Source organism: Acanthopagrus latus, chromosome 14 (assembly GCF_904848185.1).
Source record: "Acanthopagrus latus isolate v.2019 chromosome 14, fAcaLat1.1, whole genome shotgun sequence".
NCBI lineage: Eukaryota > Metazoa > Chordata > Actinopteri > Spariformes > Sparidae > Acanthopagrus > Acanthopagrus latus.
In genome coordinates, this window is record NC_051052.1 from 5,515,128 (window position 1) to 5,528,703 (window position 13,576).

The 13,576-nt window shown below is 43.5% G+C and overlaps 1 protein-coding gene across 1 annotated transcript; it reads right to left on the minus strand.

Annotated features, from left to right (window-relative positions):
• Nucleotides 1-6,730: 6,730 nt before the first annotated feature.
• Nucleotides 6,731-11,828, minus strand: LOC119032599 (amphoterin-induced protein 2-like). Its single transcript, XM_037121994.1, has 2 exons — nt 10,812-11,828; nt 6,731-9,330 (listed from the first exon to the last, which is right to left on the minus strand). The coding sequence occupies exon 2, from the start codon at nt 9,241-9,243 to the stop codon at nt 7,726-7,728; it is 1,518 nt and encodes a 505-aa protein (XP_036977889.1). The 5' UTR covers nt 9,244-9,330; nt 10,812-11,828; the 3' UTR covers nt 6,731-7,725.
• Between the last annotated feature and the right edge of the window lie 1,748 nt (nt 11,829-13,576).

Sequence of the window (13,576 nt, forward strand, 5' to 3'; positions counted from 1 at the left end):
GTGAATTTTCAATGGAAGGGAGAGGGGGAGTAAAGAATACAATTTTTGAAGAAGACATGGAATAAAAAAAATAATAAAAATTCTCCTTCTCAGCTATTGAAAAAAGACCAGCCGGTTCAAATTCGACCCACGGGGGTTAAAAGAAAAACGATGAGCCGAGTAAGACACGACAATGAAAGTACATCTCGAATGCATGACAGCACCCTGCTGGATGTAATAAACTCACACAGGGTTACCTTGAAACATTTTCTATTGATGGAGAGAGTTGACCAGAACACTATTCACTGATATCAGACGTGGTGTAGTAGATACACTGTGTTTTCATCCTGCAGGTAATGGAATGTCTGTCCGTTATCTCTGTTCCTTTGTAATACACGGTAGGACCCCTGCGGAGCGCCAGAAACCGTATGTACATACATTATACCCCTCAGAACCCTGCTTGTTTTTAAATTATTTAGCTGTTACATTTTGTATAGTGTCAGTAACATTCCTTTCCTCCATATGGTTTCTCTTGTTATGAAAAATGAAACAAATGCAGCTACAATAAGCGCATTTCCTGTAGACATTCACCAGCATAAGTGGTTAGAATGTAGAGCATGTATAAGGACCGGTGCTATAGGAACAAATCCCGCTGGGGTTGCACATGCTCCAAATCTCTGCTCTTAGGGTACCATAATGTGCTGTGAACAGAGGAGGTCTCCATCAAAGGGAATTAATTATTCATGCGTGTTGTAAGAGTTCTTTGACAAGATCATTTTCTGTAGCTTGCGCCCCAGTTTGAGTTTCGGTCTCAACAAGAGAGCCGGCGCAGCGGTAACATTACGCCCGGCTTTTTACACATTAATGCAGGCCGAAGGGCGAAGCTCTCAAATGCGACTGATTAAATCTGTTGTGTTATCGAGCGACGGCTGGATACCAAAAGGTACGAAGGCAGCTCGCACACGGATCTTTAGGATTAAGTTGTCAATTTCGCCAGTTTATTCTGTATTCGTTCACCTAACGCCTGAATAAAATCGGTGAAATTGAGATGAGTCAACCTTGCCTCGAAGATCTCTTTATGTGCTACCTTTTATACCTCAGCAGCTGGAACATAATACGACTTTGGTTAGGCACCACAAAAGAGAACTCTGGGAAGGCTCATCCTTTCAAAGGCCGCCGTAAGTCACCTCTGCTTACGAAACCGTCAGTCTGCAGCGGGGCACGCTCCTCTGTTTTTTGGAAAGATCACAGTAATACTTCTGCAGGCACTGTACGCCTTCCCACAATTCATAGCTCTCGATCCGACCGTCAGAACACAGCGGATCGACCCGGCACTTAAAAGGCCATCATTAATAAAATCATGCTAATTAAACAATTTGCTAAATGGCCCCATTTTTCTTGAATGCGTTCACATTAGGGTTCCTATTTCAGCAGCAACCCACACATCCATTACACTCCCGCAGCATTTGAATTATGGATAGTCAGGAAATGACTGCATGTATATTGGGCACACAGGAGATTGAAACGCCTCCGTGGAGTCCAACTGGATTTGCCGAGCCAAATTTTTTTTTTTTTTTTTTTTTTTGCAGGTTTCGGGAGAATTTTGTAACTTTTCTTATTATATAAACTAAACGAGAATTGTATAAACTGCTGTTAATACCAAAACTCCTGCTGCTCCATTACTACGCCTACTAGTGCTCCAGCCACCACTAACATGAGAACTGCTACAGCATGCTGTGAGACTGAATTACAAAGACAGTATTACAATAGACTGAATTTAACATGACTCCTTACATATTTGACATATTTTACAACAGACCAGTTTTCCAGCCTTTCATTAAGCATATATTTAAAAAGGTAGAGTATCTTTTGACTATTGCTCCAATTTTTCTTTGTTTCACAGGCAATTATCGCCAGTGATGGTCCTCAGGCTGGCGCTCCTCTCTCTTCACTGTTCATAGATAATATTTGTCAGCTGTACAAATGAATGAGGCCTTGCATATATAGCAATATCTTATTGAATGTGTATTCTGTTGCTTTTTCAACGTTAAGATTGTTTGGATTTATAGGAATTAAATGCAAACTTACCTGATTTTACAACCCACTGTAAAGAAATGGTAATATATTGGCATATACTGTAAATTTACTGTAAAACACTGTCTTACCATATAATATTGTAATCCAAGATACGGAAATATGCAATCAATATCTATTTAACAGTAAACACATGGTAAAATAACACATTTTAATTTGTGGTTCAGTTAAATCTGGTTTTATTTTGAAGGTCCATCCTCATATTTCTTGTTTCACTATCCACTTCCTCCTTTTGGCTGTTTCCCCACCCTTTTCCATGCTCACCTATTTCAGTCCCTTGTCTTCCCCTCTCTCTTTATCCGTTCGTCTGTTCTGTTTTGTCCCTGTGTTCCTGTGTCTCCCTGTCCCATCAACCCACCGTGCCTGTCTGCCAGCCTGCCTGTCTTGTGTTTCAGTTCCCTTTTTGTTTAACCTGGACAGAAAATTGCGACTCAGAGCCCCTGTTTTTAAAAAATAAAACAGCTCCATACAGCTCATCCTTTGGAGTCAATGTCTCGGGAAGCTCTGAGATCCCAAACTGATTCAAAAACAATTTATTGACACCCTCGACGTACTCAAAATACAAACCACAAGATATATATGTACAGTATTTGAACAGTGTATACATACACTACTTAAAATGAGTGAGGGATATTTGGGTATTTTAATGTTTCACTCATGTTTTCACTCACTGAATTTCTATATTGTGTTTTGTGAATATTTTCAGTCCCCAAAAATACTGTACACGGTATAACGGTACATACTGTCTGTAGTGTGTAGTGTACTTACTGTAGTCTACATCCAAATACAGGGTTGGACCCATGTAACATATAAAAAAAGAGTTTTCTTTGTTGCCACAGTCAGTCAGATATCCTGACTTTTAGGCCGTAAAATGACTCATGCCTCAGAAACACCGTAATGTAATTCAATGGGGTCTTTCTAAACTGTATGCATGTGCTTGTTGGATGGTCAAGAGCCTCACCCTGCCTGTTCAAAGCCCTCATCTTTGAAACTCCACGCCTTCAGATTGTAACACAGGCCCTCTTCCATGTACGTGTTATATTCAAGCCTGGCCTGAGATGATCCCGATGACATCATCAGCGTCATGAGTAAGAAAATAAGGCTACAGTTGGAAGGATGTGCTACTTTTACTACAATTGGAAACTGTTGCAGTCATTATGATCATTGAAATAATATCTTTCAACGAAGTGACCACTTATCTTGTAGCTATTAACTGGAGTGGGGTTGTCTCCACCGGCCTGACAACACCTGCAGCACTCTCCATATGTCACCGTCTCGACCCGCGAAAAGCACCTCGTCACCGAGAAAGGCGAGCGATTCTTAAATTAGTCCCAGCGGGATCCTTCGCTACCTGAAGACATTCAACACCTGTCGCTGGCCTGTTGCCTCTGAAAGCATGAAGCCGCTGTGAAAGGTGTCCTGACACACCTCTACTCAAATCAAATATCTCTCCACTTAGAAAAAAAAAAGTGCTGGGCAACAAGTGCACAAGAAAATTGAGCTTTGAAAGGGTTTGGCTTTTTCTTTTTTCTTTTTTTTTTTCCCACTGGCCACTGGAAAGGCTCGTAAGAGGATTTTTGTGAAAATGCGATTTGTTGACTCACCAAGAGGTTATTTGTCATCCTAAATCCTTCTGATGTAACACTACTTTTCGTCTTTCACCCAAACTGCCTCCTTTCATTTTAGAATTACAAAAAAAAAAAAAAAAAAAATTCGAGCAGATCCCCAGAGAGGAGCCAAACATGATGAAAATAGATCTGAAACAAGTCGAATGTGAGTGTTGAGTTCTGTTCTCTTGTAGGGAAAAATGAACACGCTCTTCCTCCGAGTCCCCCAAATTGAATTTTATTTCAAACTCTTTATTTCAAAGTCCTTGTGGTCGTCACAAAGTTTTACATGTACTGTGCTACTTAACATTAATCCTGCATCTAATTGCTCAGAACAAATATAAAGGGGTTCATATTCTGAGATGGACATGCACGGCCGAGGGAACTTTAACAAGCCTCTTGGCACCTTGGAAATTATTCCGCATACCTTTAAAAAAAAAAATAAAAAAATCTAACAAAGGGAGGACGGAGGAATGTGGGTCACGGTGGGCTTCAGGCGAGCTGGCAGACCTCCTGATTCCTGTGACATTAATCTGGGCTGACTGGGGCTTCAGCGCTGAGCCCAAATTCTCCTCCTGTCTGAGCCGATAAGGATCAATTCCTCTGTGAATCTGCTGTTTGTAAAGCCGTGGGTCCGTGTAACGAGGTGGAGGGTGAGCGGCGAAGTCCGTTTTTTTAACAGGATGCACGGGGATCAGGTTGACATCTGTCCACCCTGCTGAAGCATCAGTCCGAAACCAGCTCCAGGTGGGCCCGTCCGCACCTGAACTCCGACACCGCTCTGTTGAACTGTGGGCTGAATAACCTGCGATGTCAGTGCGCTTAATATACAGCAGTTATTTATTATGTAGCTGCTGCCATGTGGACACCTTTGGATTATGTCCTTTTTGATCATTTCCATCATTTAATGATCAGCCATCAGATTAAAGGGTCAGTTCACGAAAATGATTACATTGATTTTGTAGTCCCTTTTCTCTAGCAGAAGGTATTGATTTGCCTCCATCCCAATGTATTGAATGTCGGTGGAATTTTGTATGTGGTTTCACAGCATTGAAAAAAATGGCACTGAAGAAAGTCAACAGAAATGTGTTGTTCCAGAGACCTGCCTGCTACCCTCGGTCGAGGCTGTCAAAATCAGTCACCATCTTGAAAAACATAAAAATGAATTTGTGGGCCTGATAAAGAGAGACATGGCCAGATCTTCCCTATACTGGGGTGACCCAGTGATTCTATTGGGGTGGTTCCAAATAATGACTTCAAACATTCAGACAATTCAAACACAGTTACAAGGTATCTAAAAGCTACACATCTTTTCACATTGTGGACAATATGTAGATGGGCCAGTGGCCTGAAAAAGGCTTTTAATAGACATCTATAATGATCTCACAGGGTGTAACTTTGAAACATGTGACCTAGATCGGGGGTCGTCAACATTTTTCAGGCCAAGGACTCCTTAACTGACAGAGAGATGGTGCAGGGACCCACTGCTACATACAGCATACACATAATACTCTGTTGCATATTAAACTGGACCCAAGGCGGCCTATAGTGGCATGTGTGAAGGAGTTGGCAGCATATGTAGCATTGCTAGTGTTAGCCCCGTTAGCACCACCCTTTGCAATTTCTCTGGTAGGTTCTAAGGTGAAGTGCATGTCAGAGTCTCTTATTCAATAAATTACAGTTACAGTCAAACATGTTTCAGAGGTATGTTGCTAGGTAGTTATGGATAGGTTTGACACTGATTTAGCGTAGGGTTAGCTTAGCTTGCTCAAATGATTGCAATTCAAGAGTTAATCTCTGACAATAATATGTTCGATTCGTGTTATTGTGTATTTTCAGACACATTTCGATTTTTGAAAAGCAATCTTTAATTATAATTTAATTATCATTATTATTAACAATTAACTCCCTAGGGGTCACAGACCACCTGTTGAACACCCAGGCCCTAGATAACCCACAAGACACACAGTATTCAAGTATAAGTCACTTGGCAGGGGCCCAAGTGTGAACAGAAAGACTGGCATATAATAAACTGATAGAGTTAACAAGCTGCGCAAGTTAGCGAGCTGTTGCCTATTGAAGTCACAAGGCGAATGTCCAATATTCACTGTCTTTGACTTCTGTTTTGCTTTCCACCAACTCCCAATTAAAACATTTGGTCCTTAATATGCTAAATTCTGCACTTTGCTCACCGGCTAGTTTTTCCATCAGCTGAGCGTCAAACAGTTGGTTCGTCGTTGCTTTTTTGCTGAAAAGTGCCCCCTGTTCCTGGAAACAGAGTTGATGAGAGCAATGGGACTGAACCAAAGCAGTTAAGTTTCAGGCCTTGAAGCCCAAACAAAGAGCAGAAAGACATTTTATATTCTCCGGAGAGCTGGGAGCACTTCAGAGTTTTGATTTTCCAAATGTTTTCATCAAACCTAAATGTGCTATTCAGTGTTGTGAACAATGAAAGAAAAATTCAGTTTACCTCCGCTGTTCGGGGGTGGGGACAGAAAGCTGAGATTACACATCGAAACCTGAAGCAGCTGCGAGGAACTTTCATTTCTTTTTCACTGTGAGGTGAAGTAATGTATTTTCCTGTGGCTAGACGATGACCACGAAAAACAAATTTAAACTCAATTTCAGTGCCGTGCCACCGACAGAGCATCTTCTTTCCTCAGGCTGTGAGACGCCTCAATTCATTCTCAGCACTCTTCAATGGAAAAATATTTAAATGTTATTACTTCTCTGGCCTGGATAAGTCAGAATCCATCCCAGTCGGAGGCATTAAAAATAACTACAACAACTGCGTAGAAACAGCAAATCTTCTCGCTGATGGCCTAATATGCTTATGTAAGCCATATGAGTCAGCATCAGCATTAATGGGGCACTATGGAGTTTTGGAGAAGAAATTTAAACTCCAAATATATACATTAACTGGATAAACAAGCTGTTCTCAGAGGAAAATAAGGTCCACAGAACACTGTAGAGAAATGTGGCAGGGTTCGCCACATGTAAACAACGTAAAACAGCATGAAGTTGTGTTGTCCTTTAAAGGCAGTTTGTTATTCAGTTTATTCAGTCGTGAAAACAAAGAGAGTCCGTTTATTCAGTTTGTTTAGTCAGTCAAAATCAGTCAAGGAGGATCTTTCTCTTCTCTTTGTCGGATTTAAATTTCTTTAAATTAAGGATGATGTCCATGTAGTACTAAAACTCTTTGCATGGCTATATATTATCGGTGAGGGAAAAATAGTATTCTTGAAATCAGAGTGTTAAGCGCATTTAACCATATTCGAGAGCATAAAATGCATTTTTCGCAGACTAAACACAAGGCTGTATTTCTTCTTGCAAAGTTTAGCTTTTTAAAGATTTCCACCCGACAGCAACACAATGAGCTACCCTTGGTCTCACTTTGTATTGTGTCTTTGCTTTTAATAAAGCCACGTTCACATGGTTAGATGTGATGAACACAATCCGAAGGGAGGGGTGTCTGGCTGACACAAGCAAGATCTGGAAAACAGCAACAAGTTCAGATCATTTCACTGACACTGTTTTGGAAAATGGTACGCTTCCACGGTGGAGAGACAGATGGTTAAAACTAACAAGAGTCACTGTTATGGCAAAATTCACAATGCAGATACGGTATAACAACCATCAATGTTTCTATAGCAGCTTATCAAGTCATGTGTGAATACTCCCCGCAGGCCAATTTAAAACAACACCCACATTTATGTGATCTCTGTGATCTCTGCAGCAACAATTTCCCACGATGAAATGGAAACAGGGAAATTTCCATATTAACTCTTAATGTAAAAAACAGACAGCACTTACAGTTGAGACGTACTTGAAATTCTGACAGCAAACAGGCTGCGTTTTCTGCTTCAGACCAAACAGTCAAACCCTACAGTGTATAGCTACTTCACAAGAATCACAGTACACTACTTCACATCAAATGGATTTTTTCATTGTGCACTGAAACAAGACAGTGAAGAAAAGAAAAACAAAAAAACACTTGGGTTCAGACTATGAGACTACGGTAATGCTCAAAAACATGGTGTTCTTGCTATGCCATGTGAGCGGGGTCTGTGAGGGTCTGTCCCACTGTCCTGCTTCCATTCTTGAGGATTCCCTCGGTGGTAGCATGACCCGAGTTTACTGCTGGTGTTTTTGGGACACCGATATCCGAGTCCTCTGCCTGAGGCTCCAAGAAAGCCACCCTCTTTCCGTTAGACCGCCGCTGTCCGGACTCCACCTCTCTCGGGTCCGAACAGAGGAGGATGGCTCGTCCTCCGCAGCCTCTTGCCCCACCGCTCCGGCCTTCCCGGCATCGACAGGGGGTGAGGTAGAGGTAGAGCAGCACCAGTATGATGCTGACCACACAGGAAGCCAGGGTGGTGAACGCTGTGTTGAAATGCTCCGCACTGCTGCGGTGCGCCAAGCCGCTGGTGGAGGTAGTGCTCGAGTTTCCGACCACGACTCTGACCTCCAGGGGTTCGCTGGGGTGATGGTGGTACCCTCGGGCTGTCACACAACCATACATACCAGAGTCCTCCATCAGGGCCGATCGGATTTCGAGGGTGCCGTTGGTGAAAACTGTAAGGTTGGAGTTGGGATCACTGGTAGATGAATTCACCACAGTCCTGGGAGTGACCCAGAACACCTCTGGGCTAGCCGTGGCTGGAGGAGCCAACCCTGGACACGGCACTTGAAGCCATTTACCAGGCTCTACTTGGTAAGTCTGTTCCTCAAGGGGCATACTTGATGCTACCTGCTGGCTACATTCAGACCCTGGTCCTGAATCGTCCCTACAAGGGTATTCACCTCTGAAGTCCACCAGGGGGCGATACTGCTTCCACATCCAGTACTCCAGCAAGGCGAGTAATGCACAGTCGCAGACCAGAGGGTTTTCCTGCAAATAAATTCCACCTTTCTGGGCTAGAGAGAGCAAGTTCTGGACGGGAACCCTGGAGATCCTGTTGTAGGACAGATCAAGAAAGGTCAGATTGCGAGGACCTCCAGGTTCCCAATAAAGCCCCAGGGGGAAATCCATCAGTCTGTTCCCTGAAAGGTAAAGCCTCTGCAGGCTGGGAAGGTCACTGAGGGCCCCTGGGTTAATCTGGATGATCTGGTTGCCAAACAGCAGCAGCTCCTTCAGTTCCTTCAACCCAGTGAAGACGGACGAGTTCAGCACCGTCAGTCTGTTGGAGGAGAGGTCCAGGTGGAGGAGATGCGGCGTCACAGCGAAGGCATTCACATCAACTCGGCTGATGGAGTTTCTGCTGAGGACCAGCGTGGCGAGCCGATCAAACGGTTGGGAAATCCAGTCCACACACAGGACGGTGAGGGCGTTGTGGCTCAGGTCCAAGCGTGTGGCATAACTTGGGAGATCAAGGGGCAGCGCGGACAGATTGCGCCCGCTGCAGGAAATTATATCACTGGCACAAAGACAGTGGGGTGGGCAAGTGGCCACAGAGGGAGGGAAGCCAAGACAGAGGGAGAGCAGCAGGGCTGCAGCGGCAGGGTTGCAACCGCCGCCTCCAACGTTGCTCCTGCCTAAAAGCTGTGACGCGGCGGGACTCATCCTGGTGTTCCCTCAGGATGGGCTCTCAGGTTACTTTCTCACTGGGTGTAAACATGTCAGGTTTACAAGCCTCTGTGCTACTACGAGCTGAGGAAAGAGAGGGAAACAAGCAAGAGAGAACGTGGAAATTAATCTTCTATCTTTAATCTAGTTTCACAGGAGGTAATAATCTTCTGGTAATAATGAGTTCCCAACTAACAGTGGAAAAGGCTGCAAGACAAAACAGCAAAGCAGGACTGTGTGACAACACGTAATAAATGTAAATGCATCACATGCTGTAACTAAAAATAAACTGTAATCCACATTATAATACAACAGGGATGGCTGCTGGAATCATCCGCACACGACAACTGTTGGGAACTTCTGGAACGAATGTAACTTAACCCTCCCATGTTTAGTAATCCATACTCCTCCCCCATATTTCCCACCAATACAGCACAAGGTGATGACTTCTCCTTTTAGCCAACAACTTTTTTTTTTCTTTTTACTGTTAAACTTATTTTTTTTTAAACAATTTTCAATTTGACTTAGACCTCTTCTCTCTCCTACCCGAATAAGACTAGTTTATTCATATCTAGTGATTCCTTTGATTCACCTGGTGCTGTCTGGTGTTTGTAATTTTGTGAATTTCTCATGAAAGTTTTATTGTTCATTCTTGTTGCTGTCTTTAGGGTCTGATGTTGTAATTAATTTGAGCACTTTGTGACTTTGCTCAGTGAAAGGAGCATTTAAAATCTAAAATCTAATCTATCTATCTATCTATCTATCTATCTATCTATCTATCTATCTCCTCTTTAACCATCTCTCTAATATTAAAGCACTGCAGTCTATCTTAGTTTTTAACATGCTGTTATATTACACCAATAATATCATACATTTACTCCTATCATGAATTATACAACACTCGCGTTTAAAATCCCTTGTTAAATCAGAAGAGAATGATATTTTAGGTAAACAAACTTTCCATGAGGGAATGAACGAAATAAACAAACTGATCTCAAAGGACAACACAATTTTGTGTTTTGCTTTATATGTTGCGGACGCTGCCACCTGTTTTCCTCTGAGAACAGCTTGTTTATTTAGTCATGGGGGGGAAACAAAAGTATTTTTTGGAGAGGAGAAGGTGCGGTAGGAGGGTGCAGCATCAGCACCACTAACCCTAATGTTTGTGAATGCATTATTGTCAAAAATATCAATATTTGGGTTCATTCATCCTGTGAATAATCCAATTTGGAATTTGAATATATTCTCCAAATCTACATAGCGCCCCTTTAAAAGTGCTGCAAAAGCGAACCAGATTAATAACAAAGAAGGACGGGAAAGGACGACAGTGGGAGCGCACGGTCGGTGAAGTTTAGAGCAATAATCAATCGATTAATCGGCATTAAGAGCTGTGAGAAGATTAAAACTGCCCGCAGAAAGTCACGGGCTGTGTTGGAAAAACATTGTGCGTGAGAGGCGGACTGCTCTGCTCGGTGGCTCGGCGCGGAGACGACAGCCACACGTTTCTGACACTTTTACAGGAGGCGAACACAAAAACAACAGCGCGCACCCGGCCGACGGCTCACCTTTCCGCCCACACCGCTGCCTGCTCACGCCGTCACCTCGTCTGCCTTCGCCTTCACATCCATCCACGCGTCGCGCGTTCTCCGGACGCGAAACAGGAGCGCGTCCCGTCTGCGAGTCCCTTTGAAAACCCAACGGCAACTTGGATGCTTTTGGGAGCGAGGCGCATCGTCTCCAGCCTCGGCGAGGGGTGGACGCGGGGGGGGGGAAAGTCTGCGGCTGAACTGTTCACCTGCAGGTCGGGCTGCACGCTGCTGTGGGAGGGGTCGTCCTGAGAGTAAATACAACAGCAGCCGGCACACGGAGTGGGTGCTGCCAGGAGGAGGAGAGGAGAGAGGAAGGTGTGGAAGGAGGGTGCAGCATCATCGCCACCAACCCTAATGTTTGCGTATGCATTATGGCCAGCTACACAATAAGTAGCCAACTGTAGCTGAATGATGATACCTCAGTTGTTTGGCAGCTGGTCGTACCAAGGTGCCCTAACCTTTTAATCCTGAAAACCAAATCATGAAAGTGCTGCAGATCCATCTCTTACAGACTATAACTTCCATTTGTAATATATTTATATAGTTTATAGGCTTCCAGGAGAAAAACATGTTTCACTTACTTGCAAAGAAGCTCAAAAAAACAGCACCAGATATCAAATGAAAGCTGCACTAACCAAAAATTTTATACCAAAAATTATTAACATGACTACATGTAAAGTGAAAGTAAAGGTAAGGGGCTTGTAGTGATGCAAATGCAAAAAGTGTTAAACTGACTTCCCCATTATACAGTTCATTTTAGCATCTTTTAGCTAATTGTTTCGGTTTTACAACTGCAGCTTTGTTGTTCTGGTTCAGCATCAGCACTCTTATCTGCACCGTTTCCAGCAGGCAGCTGTTTTCAGGGAAACAACGCTCCTCCAAACTGAGTGGGTAAGCACCAAATGGCTGGCAGACACAGTTAGCATCCAGCTGGTGAACATAGTGGATCATTTAGCTGCTAAACAGTTGGTGGAGAACAAAAACAGAGCCAAAAGGAGAGTGACTATTCAAATTACATTTGTTTATTTGCCACAAACACGAACACTAACGTTACTCTGTGTCATTTTAAAGCCTGGTAATTTGGCTAATTAACCCATGTGACTAGCTTTTTGCTAAAGACTCTAACTTAAGCATAGCTTCAGCACTGATACTTTTTGTTGTGTCCCGCATTAAAGTGGCATTCCAACGATTTGACTCATGGTAGCCATTTTGTCTGGATATCTATGCTTCTCCTGCATTGTTTTGTTTTGTTTATTGTCTTTTGCAGTTCCTTTTAAAGTTCCTATTTCAGACATGGCTTCAAAACTAGTACATTACCCACAATTACAGTTCATATTTTGTGGTGGTTAGCCTACTTTTGCTAGCGCGCCCAAGTAACATTAACCAGTGTTAGCAGGTGCTAATGTAGCAGTGTCTTTTTCCTTTGTTGGCAGGAACAGAGTGTTTTCTTGTGCAAAGTTACAGCACTACTTTTGGTCTCCTCTTCAGGAGCTGCACTTGAGTACATTTAATGTAATTGCCCCCCCCTTAAAGCCTGATTTGAAATGCTTGCCTCTGCATGACACGCACAGAAATGGAAGTCTGAACCAGGAATAATTCCTCAAATCTCTCCTGCTAAATTCAGGTCACATTAGCTTTAAATCCAGCAGATCCGCGGTGGTCCCTCAGTAGCCTCTCTCTGTTTTACACCCTGAAGCCCCGGTAATAGATCCTGGGAGCTTTAATGTCTGACACAAGTGTTTGTGTGCGAACACCATCCGTGTCGATTTAAAAGGAGGAGTTCATCTGCGAGAACAGATGAAAGCCATTCTCAAGATGCATGAAACAACCAGTTCAATGATATTTTCTGGAACGAACAAAAGAAACACAATTTAGGAAAATAAATGAAAACAGCTTTTTTCTGCAAATGAACCCATTAGACGTTGTTCTTGCCAGCTGACGGCTCATAACCCCTGCAGAGGCTGCCGAGCCTGCACGGCACACTCCAGTGTGCTGTTAATGGCGGCTTGGCAGGGACGGTCTGGTTTAATTAGAGATAACATCATTGCAATTAAGCATCTGTGACCTTGAACACGTTCTTTTTCATTTTCTCCTCCGACAGAGCCGCGGCTTCGTCGCTGCCGGGCGGCACTGTGCTGTTAACGGGCTATGTAAGTCTGGAGAATGAGTAAACAAACAGCGCCGCGGCTTTACAGCAACTCCATTTTGCTTCTTTTTTTTTTTTTCGAAAAGAAGAGCAGCCTTTTTTCGGGATTTGCTTGCTGACGCAGAATATTTTCCGACGGCGTTAAGCTGTGCAAAGGGTTTACATAATCCCCCTCATTTTTCAAAATGCTGTTCATCCGTGGAGTGTCGGGACACAAAATTGAGTCCGCTGCCGCATTTATTCACTTAACCTGGCCACGTGTTGCCCGCTACTATCACACCAAACTTTTATTTTCTTCCTGCCTGTGCTTCAGCAGCTGTTCGCCGCCGCGTGTTTGCGACTAGCAGATGGCGCCTTTCATACCTCATGAAAGTGTTCGTGCACCTGATCGGCTTGCCAAGGTTGTAAGCTGCTGAAGCTCCGTCAGCTGTTTATTCTTTTGCTTTCTTTGATCGATCTTCGCTCGCAAAGTCGGTTCAATATCTGACAAAAAGAAAGGCGGGGGGTGGGGGGGGGGGATCAATTGAATTCTCATCTAGAGAAATCAGTCAATTCCATTAGCTGAGAGAGAGAGAGAGAGAGAGAGAGAGAGAGA

Excerpts from the sequence above, each read along its gene's own strand:
- LOC119032599 (XM_037121994.1), bottom strand. The coding sequence starts at position 9,243 with ATGAGTCCCGCCGCGTCACAGCTTTTAGGCAGGAGCAACGTTGGAGGC.